At 49.6% G+C, this 16,060-nt stretch overlaps 1 protein-coding gene across 1 annotated transcript in view; it reads right to left on the bottom strand.

Moving 5' to 3' along the window:
• The window catches only part of LOC140357815 (neuronal-specific septin-3-like), a 64,173-nt gene that overhangs the window by 24,848 nt on the left and 23,265 nt on the right, over positions 1–16,060 (bottom strand). The window contains exons 3-7 of the mRNA XM_072442330.1: positions 9,477–9,558; positions 9,128–9,265; positions 5,060–5,177; positions 4,894–4,989; positions 1,434–1,530 (exon numbers count right to left, since the gene is read on the bottom strand). Coding sequence (XP_072298431.1) covers positions 1,434–1,530; positions 4,894–4,989; positions 5,060–5,177; positions 9,128–9,265; positions 9,477–9,558 — 531 coding nt within the window. The remainder of the gene's footprint in view (positions 1–1,433; positions 1,531–4,893; positions 4,990–5,059; positions 5,178–9,127; positions 9,266–9,476; positions 9,559–16,060) is intronic.

Raw genomic sequence — 16,060 nt, 5'->3', positions numbered from 1 at the left:
ACAGAGGGTGACAGAGGGTGAGAGGGTGACAGAGGGTGACAGAAGGTGACAGAGGGTGACAGAAGGTGACAGAGGGTGAGAGGGTGACAGAGGGTGACAGATGGTGAGAGGGTGACAGAGGGTGACAGAAGGAGACATAGGGTGTCAGAGGGTGACAGAGGGTGTCAGAGGGTGACAGAGGGTGACAGAGGGTGTCAGAGGGTATCAGAGGATGTCAGAGGGTGACAGAGGGTGACAGAGGGTGACAGAGGGTGACAGAGGGTGTCAGAGGGTGAGAGGGTGACAGAGGGTGACAGAGGGTGACAGAGGGTGACAGAAGGTGACAGAGGGTGAGAGGGTGTCAGAGGGTGTCAGAGGGTGACAGAGGGTGACAGAGGGTGAGAGGGTGACAGAGGGTGACAGAAGGTGACCGAGGGTGAGAGGGTGACAGAGGGTGTCAGAGGGTGACAGAGGGTGAGAGGGTGACAGAGGGTGTCAGAGGGTGACAGAGGGTGACAGAGGGTGAGAGGGTGACAGAGGGTGACAGAGGGTGACAGAAGGTGACAGAGGGTGACAGAGTGTGAGAGGGTGACAGAGGGTGACAGAAGGTGACAGAGGGTGAGAGGGTGACAGAGGGTGACAGAGCGTGAGAGGGTGACAGAGGGTGACACAAGGTGACAGAGGGTGTCAGAGGGTCACAGAGGGTGTCAGAGGGTGACAGAGGGTGACAGAGGGTGTCAGAGGGTGACAGAAGGTGACAGAGGGTGATAGAGGCTGTCAGAGGGTGTCAGAGGGTGTCAGAGGGTGACAGAGGGTGACAGAGGGTGAGAGGGTGACAGAGGGTGACAGAGGGTGACAGAAGGTGACAGAGGGTGACAGGGTGACAGAGGATGAGAGGGTGAAAGAGGGTGACAGAGGGTGACAGAAGGTGACAGAGGGTGACAGAGGGTGACAGAGGGTGACAGAAGGTGACCGAGGGTGAGAGGGTGACAGAGGGTGTCAGAGGGTGACAGAGGGTGAGAGGGTGAAAGAGGGTGTCAGAGGGTGACAGAGGGTGACAGAGGGTGAGAGGGTGACAGAGGGTGACAGAGGGTGACAGAAGGTGACAGAGGGTGACAGAGGGTGAGAGGGTGACAGAAGGTGACAGAGGGTGAGAGGGTGACAGAGGGTGACAGACGGTGAGAGGGTGACAGAGGGTGACACAAGGTGACAGAGGGTGTCAGAGGGTCACAGAAGGTGTCAGAGGGTGACAGAGGGTTACAGAGGGTGACAGAGGGTGTCAGAGGGTGACAGAAGGTGACAGAGGGTGACAGAGGCTGTCAGAGGGTGACAGAGGATGTCAGAGGGTGTCAGAGGGTATCAGAGGATGTCAGAGGGTGACAAAGGGTGACAGAGGGTGACAGCGGGTGACAGCGGGTGTCAGTAAGTGTAATTTGATGCAGAGTTGGACGCACCTTCGATGATGCCCCACTTGGTCTTGCGTCCCAGGACCTTGTTGCCATTGACCTGGTGCTCCCTGTCAGTGCCCACCACAGCAAAGGGGATGCACTCCTACACACACACACACACACACACACACACAGACACAGACACAGACACAGACACAGAGACACAGACACAGACACAGACACAGACACACACACACACACACACATACACACACACACAGACACAGACACAGACACACAGACACAGACACAGACACAGACACACACACACACACATACACACACACAGACACAAACACACACAGACAGACACAGACACAGACACAGACACAGACACACACACACACAATGGGAAATAAGAACATGCTCTTCATCAGACAAAAGTATTATAAATGTGGGTCGACGTCATAATGAAATAATGTCTGGACGCTGAGAAGACTCTGGATTGTTTGTTGGTATTAATTATTTAAAGTGCTGAACAAATTTCAACTAGACGACGTAATAAAAAAGTATATCAGGGCGCTTTATAAAAGAGGGGTGGGACAGGGCTGTGCCTGGTCTCCCCTCCTGTTTGCTTTGCATGTGGAAAGATTTGCCCATATACTTGACAATCTTAAATCAATTCACGGTGTTATAATTGATGGGATGGAACATTAAATTGCCTGCTGCAGATGATATTCTATTGTATTTGACCAAACTAGACATTTCCATACCCAATGTGATGAACCAAGAAGTTGGTCCAGTGTCTGGAAACAAATGGAATGTCCAAAAATGTTAATGACCTCATATTACATGAACATTTGGCTCTTATCCCATACTTAAAGGTGGTATGGACGATTTTTTTCAGCAAATTGTTTATCATATTTCCTCGTGGCGTGGATAAATCATTTGTCCTGCCACGTGTCAATCATAAAACGCACCTACCGCTCACCTGCAGCCGCGTCAGGCTCGTCCCCACGTTTCCGCGTGCCTAAGCGCATGGATCTATCATAATAATGTTCCCTCAGTGTACGGGGCAAAATGAAGACGGAGAAAGACAGTTCGAGCTGACGCAGAAGTGGACAGAAATCTATGGGAGACGAGAGATGCGATGTGATCCGTCGCGCTAATAAACAAACGCACGTGTGTGTTGTATCAGTCCACACGGGGGAGTGGCATGAGCACGGGGGAGTGGCATGAGCACGGGGGAGTGGCATGTGCACGGGGGAGTGGCATGTGCACGGGGGAGTGGCATGTGCACGGGGGAGTGGCATGAGCACGGGGGAGTGGCATGTGCACGGGGGAGTGGCATGTGCACGGGGGAGTGGCATGTGCACGGGGGAGTGGCATGAGCACGGGGGAGTGGCATGTGCACGGGGGAGTGGCATGAGCACAGGGGAGTGGCATGAGCACGGGGGAGTGGCATGTGCACAGGGGAGTGGCATGAGCACTTCCGCCTGCGTTCTCAAATCGCCGAAAAATCGTCCATACCGCCTTTAAGTCTAAATCAAAGAATTTAAACTATGAAAATGAATGTTTTATCCAGATTTCTGTTACAGACTCTTCTGATTTCCATCCCCAACGACGTTTGATGTAAACAATCTCAAGATTTATATGGCAAGGCAAAAAATTCTTATCCGATTTAAAACTCTACAATTATCAAAATAAATTGGGGTTTATCTTTTCTGAAAAATTACTTTATTCCAGCTCAGATCAGAGCGTTGCTGGTGTGACCCAGAATATGAAGCTCAAAGGAAACATACTGAGAGTCATGTGGTGCCGGGGGTTCCTGTACAGGTCTTATACTGAGAGTCATGTGGTGCCTGAGGTTCCTGTACAGGTCTTATACTGAGAGTCATGTGGTGCCGGGGGTTCCTGTATTGGTCTTATACTGAGAGTCATGTGGTGCCGGGGGTTCCTGTACAGGTCTTATACTGAGAGTCATGTGGTGCTGGGGGTTCCTGTACAGGTCTTATACTGAGAGTCATGTGGTGCCTGAGGTTCCTGTACAGGTCTTATACTGAGAGTCATGTGGTGCCGGGGGTTCCTGTACAGGCCTTATACTGAGAGTCATGTGGTGCCGGGGGTTCCTGTACAGGTCTTATACTGAGAGTCATGTGGTGCTGGGGGTTCCTGTACAGGTCTTATACTGAGAGTCATGTGGTGCCTGAGGTTCCTGTACAGGTCTTATACTGAGAGTAATGTGGTGCCGGGGGTTCCTGTACAGGTCTTATACTGAGAGTCATGTGGTGCCGGGGGTTCCTGTACAGGTCTTATACTGAGAGTCATGTGGTGCCGGGGGTTCCTGTACAGGTCTTATACTGAGAGTCATGTGGTGCCAGGGGTTCCTGTACAGGTCTTATACTGAGAGTCATGTGGTGCCGGGGGTTCCTGTACAGGTCTTATACTGAGGGTAATGTGGTGCCGGGGATTCCTGTACAGGTCTTATACTGAGAGTCATGTGGTGCCGGGGGTTCCTGTACAGGTCTTATACTGAGAGTCATGTGGTGCCGGGGGTTCCTGTACAGGTCTTATACTGAGAGTCATGTGGTGCCGGGGGTTCCTGTACAGGTCTTATACTGAGAGTTATGTGGTGCCAGGGGTTCCTGTACAGGTCTTATACTGAGAGTTATGTGGTGCCAGGGGTTCCTGTACAGGTCTTATACTGAGAGTCATGTGGTGCTGGGGGTTCCTGTACAGGTCTTATACTGAGAGTCATGTGGTGCCGGGGGTTCCTGTACAGGTCTTATACTGAGAGTCATGTGGTGCCGGGGGTTCCTGTACAGGTCTTACTGCAGATGAGTCGCTTGAGTCATGAGGAGGAGGTGGAGAATCCTTGAGTGAAATCTGTTCTTACAACATGGAAGGAGCTGATCAAAAGATACAAACTAAACAAAGATGTTACAATCTTAAACTGGTTGTCTTATGACCAAGGTTTGGATTTTATACAATATGGCTGACTTCCTGTAGGGAAAAAGCTGAGGAGAGACCGGAAGTAGTTTCCCGTTTACCCTAGCTTTAGCAACATCTCAGAGCCACACAAACTTGGAATTATTTAATGTCTTTTTGTAAATTGCTGAGAATGGCTGCGAATGATTTAAAATTTGAATTCAGGTATTATTTCATGTTGATATATTAAGAACACATAAGTTAGGTTGTGTTGATGTAAGTTGGTCACGCAATAGAGGTCGGCCTCTGGACCCAGAGCCAGGACCTGAACACGGAGAATCAGGCCGACATTAACCTAATCAAATCAAAGAACTCTAAGATGAATTGGGACCAGAGCCTTCGGTTAGATCTAGTTTAGATTTAGCTAACATCCAGTTTAGTTGGATGAGCTGTTGTCTTAAGTTAGTATTCCAACTTACCTCTGGGCTCTGATGGTAAACTTGGTCCGTTATGTTATTATTATATTTCTAAAGCTGTGTGTTTGGTCCATTTAAGACTGTGTTCTGTCCCTTTTTCACCCTGAGGTGCTGCTGCTCACCCTGATGCTGCTGTTGAGGATGCGCTCCTCTGGGTCCTCGTCATACTGTTTCTGGGGGTAGACCTGGATGCCGTTAGCCGCTAGGTCCTGTCGGATCTGTGTCAGGAGCAGATGGTTAACGTGAGCCACTGCAGACCAGAAGCAGCGGAGGTAGAGATAGATTCACCCTGTGCTTAAAGTCAAGCCGCTCCTCCAGTGTTAGCGTGTCGGCTTTAGCAATGACCGGCACGATGCTAACGATGCTCCCCAAGTGTTTCAGCAACTCCACGTCTATGGCCCGTAACCTGCCGCAGACACAGAGCCACATCATAATGCACCAGACTGTACTGTATCACACAACAGATTAAACCATTCTGTAAGCTTAGTATGGGACATTACTATTGAGGATATGTACTTCAGTAGGGCGGAGTCTAATAATATATTTACTAATATAAAATGTCACGTTCCAAATGTTGTCTTTTATATGAAAATATAAAAAAATGGTCTTTCGTCCTTTTCTGGCGAAGCATTACCACATTCTAGAATCTGAACGCAAATATATATATTCAGGCTATTTTAGTTCATTTTGGACACATCACAGGTATTTCACATAGTATAATTTCAACTCGAATGTAAACAGGCAAAACAACACATTTATATAAGGCCTTATTTCATTAGCAAGGATCATGCAACCACGAATCAGAATCAGAAAGGGGTTCATTACCATTAAAGTGCAACATACAACACAAATAATAATAGTAGCAAAATACATCAAAAGGGCATGCATTACATTTAGAATTTACAAATCAAATAGACTTGGTCAGGATAAATACACAAATTACAGTTGATTAGAACAGTGCAAAAAATAAGCAGTGCAATAAATGGTTGTTGGTTTGAATAACTTAAAGTGGCACGAGTCCAACGGGCAGATCGAAAGAAACTGCTCTTGAGGCTGGAGGTTCTGGTCCGGATGGGCCGTAGCCTGCTGCATGAGGGGAGTGGCCTCCTGCCTGAGGGGAGTGGCTTCCTGTCTGAGGGGAGTTGCCTCCTGCCTGAGGGGAGTAGCCTCCTGCCTGAGAGGAGTGGCTTCCTGTCTGAGGGGAGTTGCCTCCTGCCTGAGGGGAGTAGCCTCCTGCCTGAGGGGAGTGGCCTCCTGTCTGAGGGGAGTGGCCTCCTGCCTGAGGGGAGTGGCCTCCTGCTTGAGGGGAGTGGCCTCCTGCTTGAGGGGAGTGGCTCAAATAGTCCATGTCCAGGGTGAGAAGGGTCAGCAGTGATCAGACCTGCTCGTCCCAGAGTCCTGGAGACGTCCAGGTCCTGCAGAGATGAAGTCTGCAGCCGAACACCTTCTCATCAGAGGGCGCTGTAGTCTCTGTTTGTCCCTGGCTGTGGCTCCAGTGTACCACACGGTGATGGAGGAGGTGATGGAGGAGGTGATGGAGGAGGTGATAGAGGAGGTGATGGCCGTGTAGAACTGCACCATCATCTCCACTGGCAGCTTGTCTTTCCTCAGCAGCAGCAGCAGGAAGTACATCCTCTGCTGGGCCTTCTTGATGAGGAGCTGATGGTGGCTCCCACTTTCCTGAAGTCCACGATCATCTCCACTGTCTTCTGGGCGTTAAACTTCAGGTTATTACCGCTGCACCAGGACACCAGCCACTCCACCTCCTGTAGACGGACTCATCCCCGTCCAAGATGAGCCCGATGAGGGTGGTGTCGTCATGGTGATGATGGTGGTGTCGTCCACAAACTTGATCAGTTTTACAGATGGAAGTGCAGCAGTTTGTGCACAGGAAGAAGAGCAGGGGAGAAAGTACACAACCCTGTGGAGCTCCTGTGCTGATAGTCCGTGTGTTTGAGACATTCTGCCCCAGCTGAACCCACTGCCTCTGATCCCTCCTGGAGCAGAGCAGGAGATGGTGTTGATGCAGAGCTGAAGTCCACAAACAGGATCCTGGCGTCCAGATAATGCAAGATGAAGTGGAGAGCCAGGTTGAACGTGTCGTCTACAGAACTGCTGGGGTCCATCAGGGGGTCCATCAGGGGGGAGGTGAAGGACTTGAGGTGGGGGAGGACCAGGCGCTCAAATGACTTCATAACTACAGACGTCAGCGCCTCAGGCCTGTAGTCATGAAGTCTAGAAAGACCCCACGCTGCAGACAAGCCCCAACTGGCCAAAGGACTCCACAAAGAGCTTGTTTATAAAAAAGTAAGCTTTTTCTTTTTTTCACAGCCGCATAAAGGCACTTGAACGCCCCCTGATGGAGGAACGGTGTTTTCCATCATGGACTCCCTCTGTGTCACAGACCCTCCCTCAGTGTCTCAGACCCTCCCTCAGTGTCTCAGACCCTCCCTCTGTGTCACAGACCTCCCTCTGTGTCACAGACCCTCCCTCAGTGTCTCAGACCCTCCCTCTGTGTCACAGACCTCCCTCTGTGTCACAGACCCTCCCTCAGTGTCTCAGACCCTCCCTCAGTGTCTCAGACCCTCCCTCTGTGTCACAGACCTCCCTCTGTGTCACAGACCCTCCCTCAGTGTCTCAGACCCTCCCTCAGTGTCTCAGACCCTCCCTCAGTGTCACAGACCCTCCCTCAGTGTCACAGACCCTCCCTCTGTGTCACAGACCCTCCCTCAGTGTCACAGACCCTCCCTCTGTGTCACAGACCCTCCCTCAGTGTCTCAGACCCTGCCTCAGTGTCTCAGACCCTCCCTCAGTGTCACAGACCCTCCCTCATTGTCACAGACCCTCCCTCTGTGTCACAGACCTCCCTCTGTGTCACAGACCCTCCCTCAGTGTCTCAGACCCTCCCTCAGTGTCTCAGACCCTCCCTCAGTGTCACAGACCCTCCCTCAGTGTCACAGACCCTCCCTCTGTGTCACAGACCCTCCCTCAGTGTCACAGACCCTCCCTCTGTGTCACAGACCCTCCCTCAGTGTCTCAGACCCTCCCTCAGTGTCTCAGACCCTCCCTCAGTGTCACAGACCCTCCCTCTGTGTCACAGACCCTCCCTCAGTGTCACAGACCTCCCTCAGTATCACAGACCTCCCTCAGTGTCTCAGACCCTCCCTCTGTGTCACAGACCCTCCCTCAGTGTCACAGACCTCCCTCCGTGTCAGAGACCTCCCTCAGTGTCTCAGACCCTCCCTCAGTGTCACAGACCTCCCTCTGTGTCACAGACCCTCCCTCAGAGTCTCAGACCCTCCCTCAGTGTCTCAGACCCTCCCTCTGTGTCACAGACCCTCCCTCAGTGTCACAGACCTCCCTCTGTGTCACAGACCTCCCTCTGTGTCACAGACCCTCCCTCAGTGTCTCAAACCCTCCCTCAGTGTCACAGACCCTCCCTCAGTGTCTCAGACCCTCCCTCTGTGTCACAGACCCTCCCTCAGTGTCACAGACCTCCCTCTGTGTCACAGACCCTCCCTCAGTGTCTCAGACCCTCCCTCTGTGTCACAGACCCTCCCTCAGTGTCTCAGACCCTCCCTCAGTGTCTCAGACCCTCCCTCTGTGTCACAGACCCTCCCTCAGTGTCACAGACCTCCCTCTGTGTCACAGACCCTCCCTCAGTGTCACAGACCCTCCCTCTGTGTCTCAGACCCTCCCTCAGTGTCACAGACCCTCCCTCAGTGTCTCAGACCCTCCCTCAGTGTCTCAGACCCTCCCTCTGTGTCACAGACCCTCCCTCAGTGTCACAGACCTCCCTCAGTGTCTCAGACCCTCCCTCAGTGTCACAGACCTCCCTCTGTGTCACAGACCCTCCCTCTGTGTCACAGACCTCCCTCAGTGATAACCTTATACATAGGGTTAGGCTTCTGTTTAAAGACTGTTGGGGGCCTTGGGGGCCTCCACCTCGCCCATTAGTGTTTCTATCTCGGAGAAATCCTCTTTTTCCAACTTTTCTCGTTCGGTTTGTGGCCCCGTGTCTCGCCCTTATGAATATGATGATGATGATTTGCATGGCCATAGATGAAGGTGTGTTGGGATTAGAAAGAGGGAAGTATTCTTGTCCATTCTGGTACGCACTCTTTCAAGTACAATTTCATGTACTTTTTTATAAATGAGGCCCCAGGTCTCTAAATGAGCTCTGAGCGTGGCGAGCTCTGAGCGTGGCGAGCTCTGAGCGCCTGTGCAGGTTATTTTGTTCTGTCCCAATCAAATAAACATATAAATAATTTCAAAACAACAGCATTATATAGATATTCCATCCGACTATAAGATGAACACATGGCTTAAGCAGTGACCCAGGTGATGTGGTCAGACCTGTGTCCAGTCGGGGGCAGGAAGTAGACGCAGCAGTGCACCCTGGTGTCAGGAATGTGGCGTTTCCGCATGACGCTCAGCTCCTCCCTCAGGTACTTCTCGTACTGCTCCTTCATGTAGGCCACGATCGGCTCCCAACTGCAAGACAACAGCAGCATCACATGATGGTGTAAATGTCCCTCTGGATGGACGAGACATGAAAGTATATAATATATAATATATAAGAACGTATGTGGAGTGTAGCTCACATTTAGACATTATTAAGTCATGGGTTTGTGTCAAATGTTTTTTAGAATAAATACTTTCTTATTATCGGTGCACAATGAATGGACTGAGATATTGTGCTCACCAGTTGTTATTGTTGATGTGGTCTCCAAAGCCGGGCGTGTCCACCACGGTCAGCTTCATTCTCACGCCCTTCTCCTCGATAACTGCACAGCACAAGCACAGCAGCCCCACTCAAATACTTGTACTCAAATACTTGTACTCAAATACTTGTACTCAAACACTTGTACTCAAATACTTGTACTCAAATACTTGTACTTTTCTGGACAGATGTTGACCTGTGTCAATCACAGCCTGGTTCTACTCCTGAACCACAAACACAGTGACATTCATGGGACCAAGAGATGTAAGAATAAAGTTACTTTAACGTGATATAACTAAGATGAGATATTCCTTTATTGTCCCACATGGGGAAATTTCATTGGTGCAACGCAGGTAGATCCAGAGGTAGATACAGAAGAACAGATCACTTATAGGAAGTCTGAAAAACACTTTCAGTAGAAGATCTCCTATAAATAAATAAAAACTCCCCTAGACAAATAAATAAATACATAAATACCATTGCATGTGATCACGACAGTAATTGCACATGAATATGTGTCACGACAGCACATAGATTGCACATGAATTTCACAGTAATTGCACATGAATTGCACATGAATTCCAACAGCAATTGCACATATGACAGAATTGCACATCAGTATTAGGTTAGGTCAGTATTGCGAGTGTGCAGTACTAACAGTTTTTGTTATAAAGTCTGACAGCAGCAGGAAGGAAAGACCTACGGAACCTTTCCTTCACACATCGAGGGTGGATTAGTCTCTCACTGAAGCTGCTCTCCAGAGCGGACAGAGTGTCCTGCAGGGGACAGAGTGTCCTGCAGGGGGTGACACTCATGGTCCAGCATAGATGTGAATCTAGCCAGGACCCTCCTGTCCCCCACCTCCTGCACCGAGTCCAGAGCACAGCCCAGGACGGAGCTGGACTTCTTGATGACTCTGTCCAGCCTCTTCCTCTCCCTCTCTGTGATGCTGCTGCTCCAGCAGGCCACACCGTACAGGAGGGCTGATGCCACCACAGAGTCGTAGAAGGTCTTCAGGAGTGGCCCTGTCACTCCAAAAGACCTGAGTCTCCTCAGGAGGTAGAGCCGACTCTGGCTCTTCCTGTACAGTGCGTCTGTGTTATGAGTCCAGTCCAGTTTGTGGTTCAGATGAACACCCAGGTACTTGTATGAGTCCACTCTCTCAATGTCCCGTCCCTGGATGTTCACTGGCGAGGGGGCAGTGGGGTGGCGTCTGCGGAAATCCACCACCATCTCCTTGGTCTTCCCTGCGTTGATGAGGAGGTGGTTCCGCTGACACCAGTCCACAAAGTCCTGCTCCAGTCCTCTGTACTCCTCGTCATCGTCGTCCGTGATGAGTCCGATGATGGCAGAGTCATCAGAGAACTTCTGCAGGACACAGCTGTCCGTGTCATGTCTGAAGTCTGCAGTGTAAAGGGTGAAGAGAAAGGGCGCGAGGACAGTGCCCTGGGGCGCCCCCACACTGCAGGTCCGAGTGTCAGACACACAGTTCCGGGCTCTCACAAACTGGGGTCGGTCTGTGAGGTAGTCCAGGATCCACTCTGCCAGGTCATACTCCACACCAGCCGTCTCCAGCTTGTCCCTCAGGAGCAGCGGCTGGATGGTGTTGAAGGTGCTGGAAAGATCGAAGAACAGAATCCTCACAGAGCTGCCAGGCTTTTCCAGGTGAGAGAGAGAGCGGTGCAGCAGGGAGATGACAGCGTCCTCCACTCCGATGCCAGAACGATATGCAAACTGCAGCGGGTCCATGGCTGAGCTCACGGTGGAGCGGAGGTGGTCCAGGACCAGCTCCAGTGTCTTCATCAGGTGGGACGTGAGAGCCACTGGCCTGAAGCTGTTGAGGTCTTTGGGGCGCGGTGTCTTGGGCACAGGTACCAGACAGGAGGTCTTCCAGACCTGTGGTACCACCCTCAGCTTCAGGCTCATGTTGAAGACATGCTCCATAACTCCACACAGTTCATCTGCGCAGGACTTAAGGAGCCTGGGGCTGATGCCATCAGGTCCTGCTGCCTTCCTCACTTTAATCCTCTTCAGCTCACTCCTCACCTGTGCTGCTGTGACAGTCAGTGGTTGGCAGGGGGACCGTGTGCTGGGGGGATGGGTGAGTCCAGGCGAAGTGGGGAGCTGATGGTCCGGGGCAGATAAGCGAAGAGGAACAGATGCAGGGCATTGTCCAGCTGTGGAAGAGGGAGCATGCAGCTGTGCAGGGGGAGGGGCGGGTGACTGATCAAACCTCAAGAAGTGAGCATTTAAATCAATCACCCACTGTAGATCCCCCTCTGTCTGGGCAGGGGGGATTTTGAAGCCCGAGATGGTTTTCAGGCTCCTCCACACTCCCTGAATGTTCTTTTGCTGCAGCTGCTCCTCCATCCTCCTCTTGTAGCCGGCCTCAGCCTGCCTGATCTTCCTCCTCAGCTCCTTCTGCACAGTCCTCAGCTCCTCCTTGTTCCCTGACCTGAAGGCTCTCTTCTTCTCCTTCAGCAGAGCCTTCAGTTCACGGTTAATCCATGGCTTGTTGTTTGGAAAACACCGCACCGTCCGGGAGGGAACAATGTTCTCAAAACAGAAGTTGATGTAGTCCGTGATGCACTCTGTGATTGTGTTGATGTCCTCCCCATGTGGGTCATAAAGCTCAGTCCAGACAGTGGTGCTGAAGCAGTCCCTCAGAGCCTCCTCGCTCTCAGCAGACCACATCCTCACCTCACGGGACACCACAGGCTGCCTGCGCACGATGGGTTCATACACAGGCCTCAGATGTACAAGGTTGTGGGCCGAGCTGCCCAGAGGAGGGAGGGGGGAAGAAGAATAAGCCTCCTTGGTGTTGGCAAAAAACAAGTCCAATGTTCTATTCTCTCTGGTGGGGCAGGTAACATACTGGGTGTATGTTGGTAGGACAGAAGAGGGAGGAGCGTGGTTAAAGTCACCAGAGATGAGGAAGAGAGCCTGTGGATGCTGTGTTTGCAGCCTACAAGTGCAGGAGAGCAGTGCTTCACAAGCATTTTCAGCATTGGCAGACGGGGCCACATAGACTGCGATCAAAATCACATGTGAGAACTCCCGGGGCAGATAATATGGCCTCATGCCAATAGCCAATAGTTCAATATCCTTGTTACATAGCTGCTCCCTCACTGTGCAGTGTTCGGGTTGGACCAGCTCCTGTTCACATACACCGCCAGACCTCCACCTCTTTTCTTCCCGCATTCTCTCGTTCTGTCCGCCCGCAGCAGATGAAAATTGTCCAAACCTACAATAGAGTCTGGCATTTCTGCTGTTAACCAGGTCTCTGTGAAAATCAAGACGCTGCTGTCCCTATAAATCCTCTGGGACCGCATGAGGCTCGCTATTTCCGTCATTTTATTTTGAAGGGACCTGACGTTACCCATGACTACGGCGGGAACCGACTTCCTGTTTGTCCCTCTCTTCTCTCAAATCAAATCAAATCAAATCAATTTATTTTTGTAAGGCCCAAAATCACAACAACAGTTGCCTCTGAGGGCCACAGGGAGAAATGAATCAACAATGTCTGTGGTGGCGATGGAGTCAGACAATGTCTCGGAGTTTACGTCCAGCCCGTCTGCCTCGTTGCGTTTTCCTTAGGATGTCCGCCGGGATAACGTGACGATCTCCGGGTAAGACGACTGTTCTCCGCAGTTTCATGAGTTCCTCCTTTGTGTAAACGCGGTACGGCGCCGGCCGGGGGGCGGGGCCGGAGCCAGGGGCGGGGCCGGAGCCGGGGGGCGGGGCCGGAGCCGGGGGACTCAGAGCCAAGACACATCGCAACGACACGACGAAAACACTCAATCCAGCCGAATAAAGTCAAAACAAGTTCATTTAAAGCGATTCCAGTGTGTGTCCCGATCGTTGGTGAAGTTCCTCTTTCATATAAACGTGTATATAAACGTGTACCGACGACACGCCGTACTTTAGCGCGGTCGGAGGGCGCGGGGGGGGGGGGCTGGTGGGCTCGCTCGGAGCTAGCTCACATCACAACAACACAACGAACGCAACGAAAAACGCTCAAATCCAGCCGAAAAAAGTCAAAAACAGTTGAATAAAAAACTATTCCAGCGCGTGTCCCTATCGTACAGTAAAATAGAAAAAATATACTAACTATATTTACAAAATATAGGAGATAAAGCACAATAAGTGTGAGAAAGAAGAGAGAGCGTTTACACCGGGCTGCTAGCTGTACCAGCGCCTTATGACGTACTCAAGTAGAAGTAAAACCTTTCATAAAATATATTTCATATTTAGTAGGAGTACTCTACTGGAGTACTGTGAAACAGTTCATACATACAATGTTTCAGTCTGTTTACTGATGAGGGAATGTTACTTTCATGAAGATAGAATTAGCCAAATATAAGAATTGAATTAAATGTCAGTTTCTTATTATTCGTTTCATGAAAACCAAAAATAATTTGTTCAAATTTTAATCTAAACTTGGAATCAATTTGAAGTCTTTCCAAAAGGTTTTTACAAAAGTGCAATTCTAAAAAACATGATCATTTCAGGGGATTTTGGACAAAAAGTGCAGGTCAGATCTTTAGTTTTAATATATCTTTGCATCAATGGATCAGTGGAGTAAATTCTATGAATTAATTTAAAAGAGACAAGGAAGATTCAAAGTTTATAGTGTCCAGGACATTTGTCCAGTAGAAAAGAGCCGAGGGCCCAGAGACCACCTCACATGTCCTTCTGTTGTCCTTCTGGACACGAGTCAAACACGTGTGGACATAGTCTCATCAACAATAGCCTTAAACACCTCACATGTCCTTCTGTTGTCCTTCTGGACACGAGTCAAACAAGTGTGGACATAGTCTCATCAATAATAGTCTTAAACACCTCACATGTCCTTCTGTTGTCCTTCTGGACACGAGTCAAACAAGTGTGGACATAGTCTCATCAATAATAGTCTTAAACACCTCACATGTCCTTCTGTTGTCCTTCTGGACACGAGTCAAACAAGTGTGGACATAGTCTCATCAATAATAGTCTTAAACACCTCACATGTCCTTCTGTTGTCCTTCTGGACACGAGTCAAACAAATGTGGACATAGTCTCATCAATAATAGTCTTAAACACCTCACATGTCCTTCTGTTGTCCTTCTGGACACGAGTCAAACAAGTGTGGACATAGTCTCATCAATAATAGTCTTAAACACCTCACATGTCCTTCTGTTGTCCTTCTGGACACGAGTCAAACAAGTGTGGACATAGTCTCATCAATAATAGTCTTAAACATGTCCAGTGGTCACAGCATCAGAGACAAATGTCTGTCCCGCCCGTGTCAACGTCCACACACAATGTCAACGTCCACACACAAAGTCAATGTCGACACAAAGTCAACGTCTACACACAAAGTCAATGTCCACATACAAAGTCAATGTCCACACACAAAGTCAATGTCCACACACAAAGTCAATGTCCACACACAGAAGTTTGTTCTCTTAAAGGAATAATAGAGGATTTTTCGACGATTTGAGAACTCAAGTGACTTGTTCTTTCCAAGAGGCCGCCTCCCACTAAACCTCGTGCAGAAGCAGGAAACAGCTCCGCTGCTGCACGTGTGTTTGTTTAGTAGTGCGACTGATCACATCATCTCTCGTCTCCACAGATTTCCATTTCTTCTGAGTAGAAAAAGCTTCAGTTGTAGTCATCTGGACTCAGTTTGAAAAAATAGACGTTTCGACTCTCATCCAAGAGTCATTGTCAATAAAAGAATTTAGATCGAGAACTCCGATATTAATACTGTTCTGTGGTAAGACCCGCCCATTGGGAGGAGCCTTCCTGAAGTAGAAGGAGTTGTTTGTTTCAACAGAAACTCCCCCCTTGTATCTACCGAGCCTATTCAGAATCTTAATGGGCTATTAGAACTCTTTCTACTTCAGGAAGGCTCCGCCCAATGGGCGGGTCTTACCACAGAACAGTATTAATATCAGAGTTCTCGATCTAAATTCTTTTATTGACAATGACTCTTGGATGAGAGTCGAAACGTCTATTTTTTCAAACTGAGTCCAGATGACTACAACTGAAGCTTTTTCTACTATGGAACACGCCTGGACGAATGAGGGATTACACCGACATATTTCCAAGAATTTTGGGCCTAAAACCTTGGATTTAGTTCGGGAACTCGAATCTGTAGCCAGGAAACTAGCAGACAACAGGAATCACTTGAGGTTCAATCTTAGATGCAGACAGAACAATATGATCCCGAAGAGCCTGCAGATCAAATCACCGGTCAGAGGACACAGAGCAGAGAAGATTTGGAGAAGGAGCCTTATGCAGATGCTCAGTGAAAGGATCCAGGAAAACAACGTCAGAATTGATAAATTGAAAGACAGAACAGGAACTTTACAGGAGAAATTAACCAGCATACTCCCTGAAGAAGCTTTCAAAAGAGTGCTGGATTTTACACAGACAGCACAAGAAGCACAGCACAGGAAGAGCAAAGAACGCCAAATCAAGAAGTTCAACATTCTTTTGAACAAAAAGAATGCAGGTGAGGTCGAGCTAGACATTAGGACTGAAACAGACAAATTAGCGACCAGCAAAAACAATTGGATTAA

This window comes from Eucyclogobius newberryi, unplaced genomic scaffold (genome assembly GCF_026437365.1).
Source record: "Eucyclogobius newberryi isolate DKJ021-1_F unplaced genomic scaffold, fEucNew1.0.hap1 SCAF_13, whole genome shotgun sequence".
Classification (NCBI taxonomy): domain Eukaryota; kingdom Metazoa; phylum Chordata; class Actinopteri; order Gobiiformes; family Gobiidae; genus Eucyclogobius; species Eucyclogobius newberryi.
This window is presented reverse-complemented; position numbering and strand designations above follow the sequence as displayed.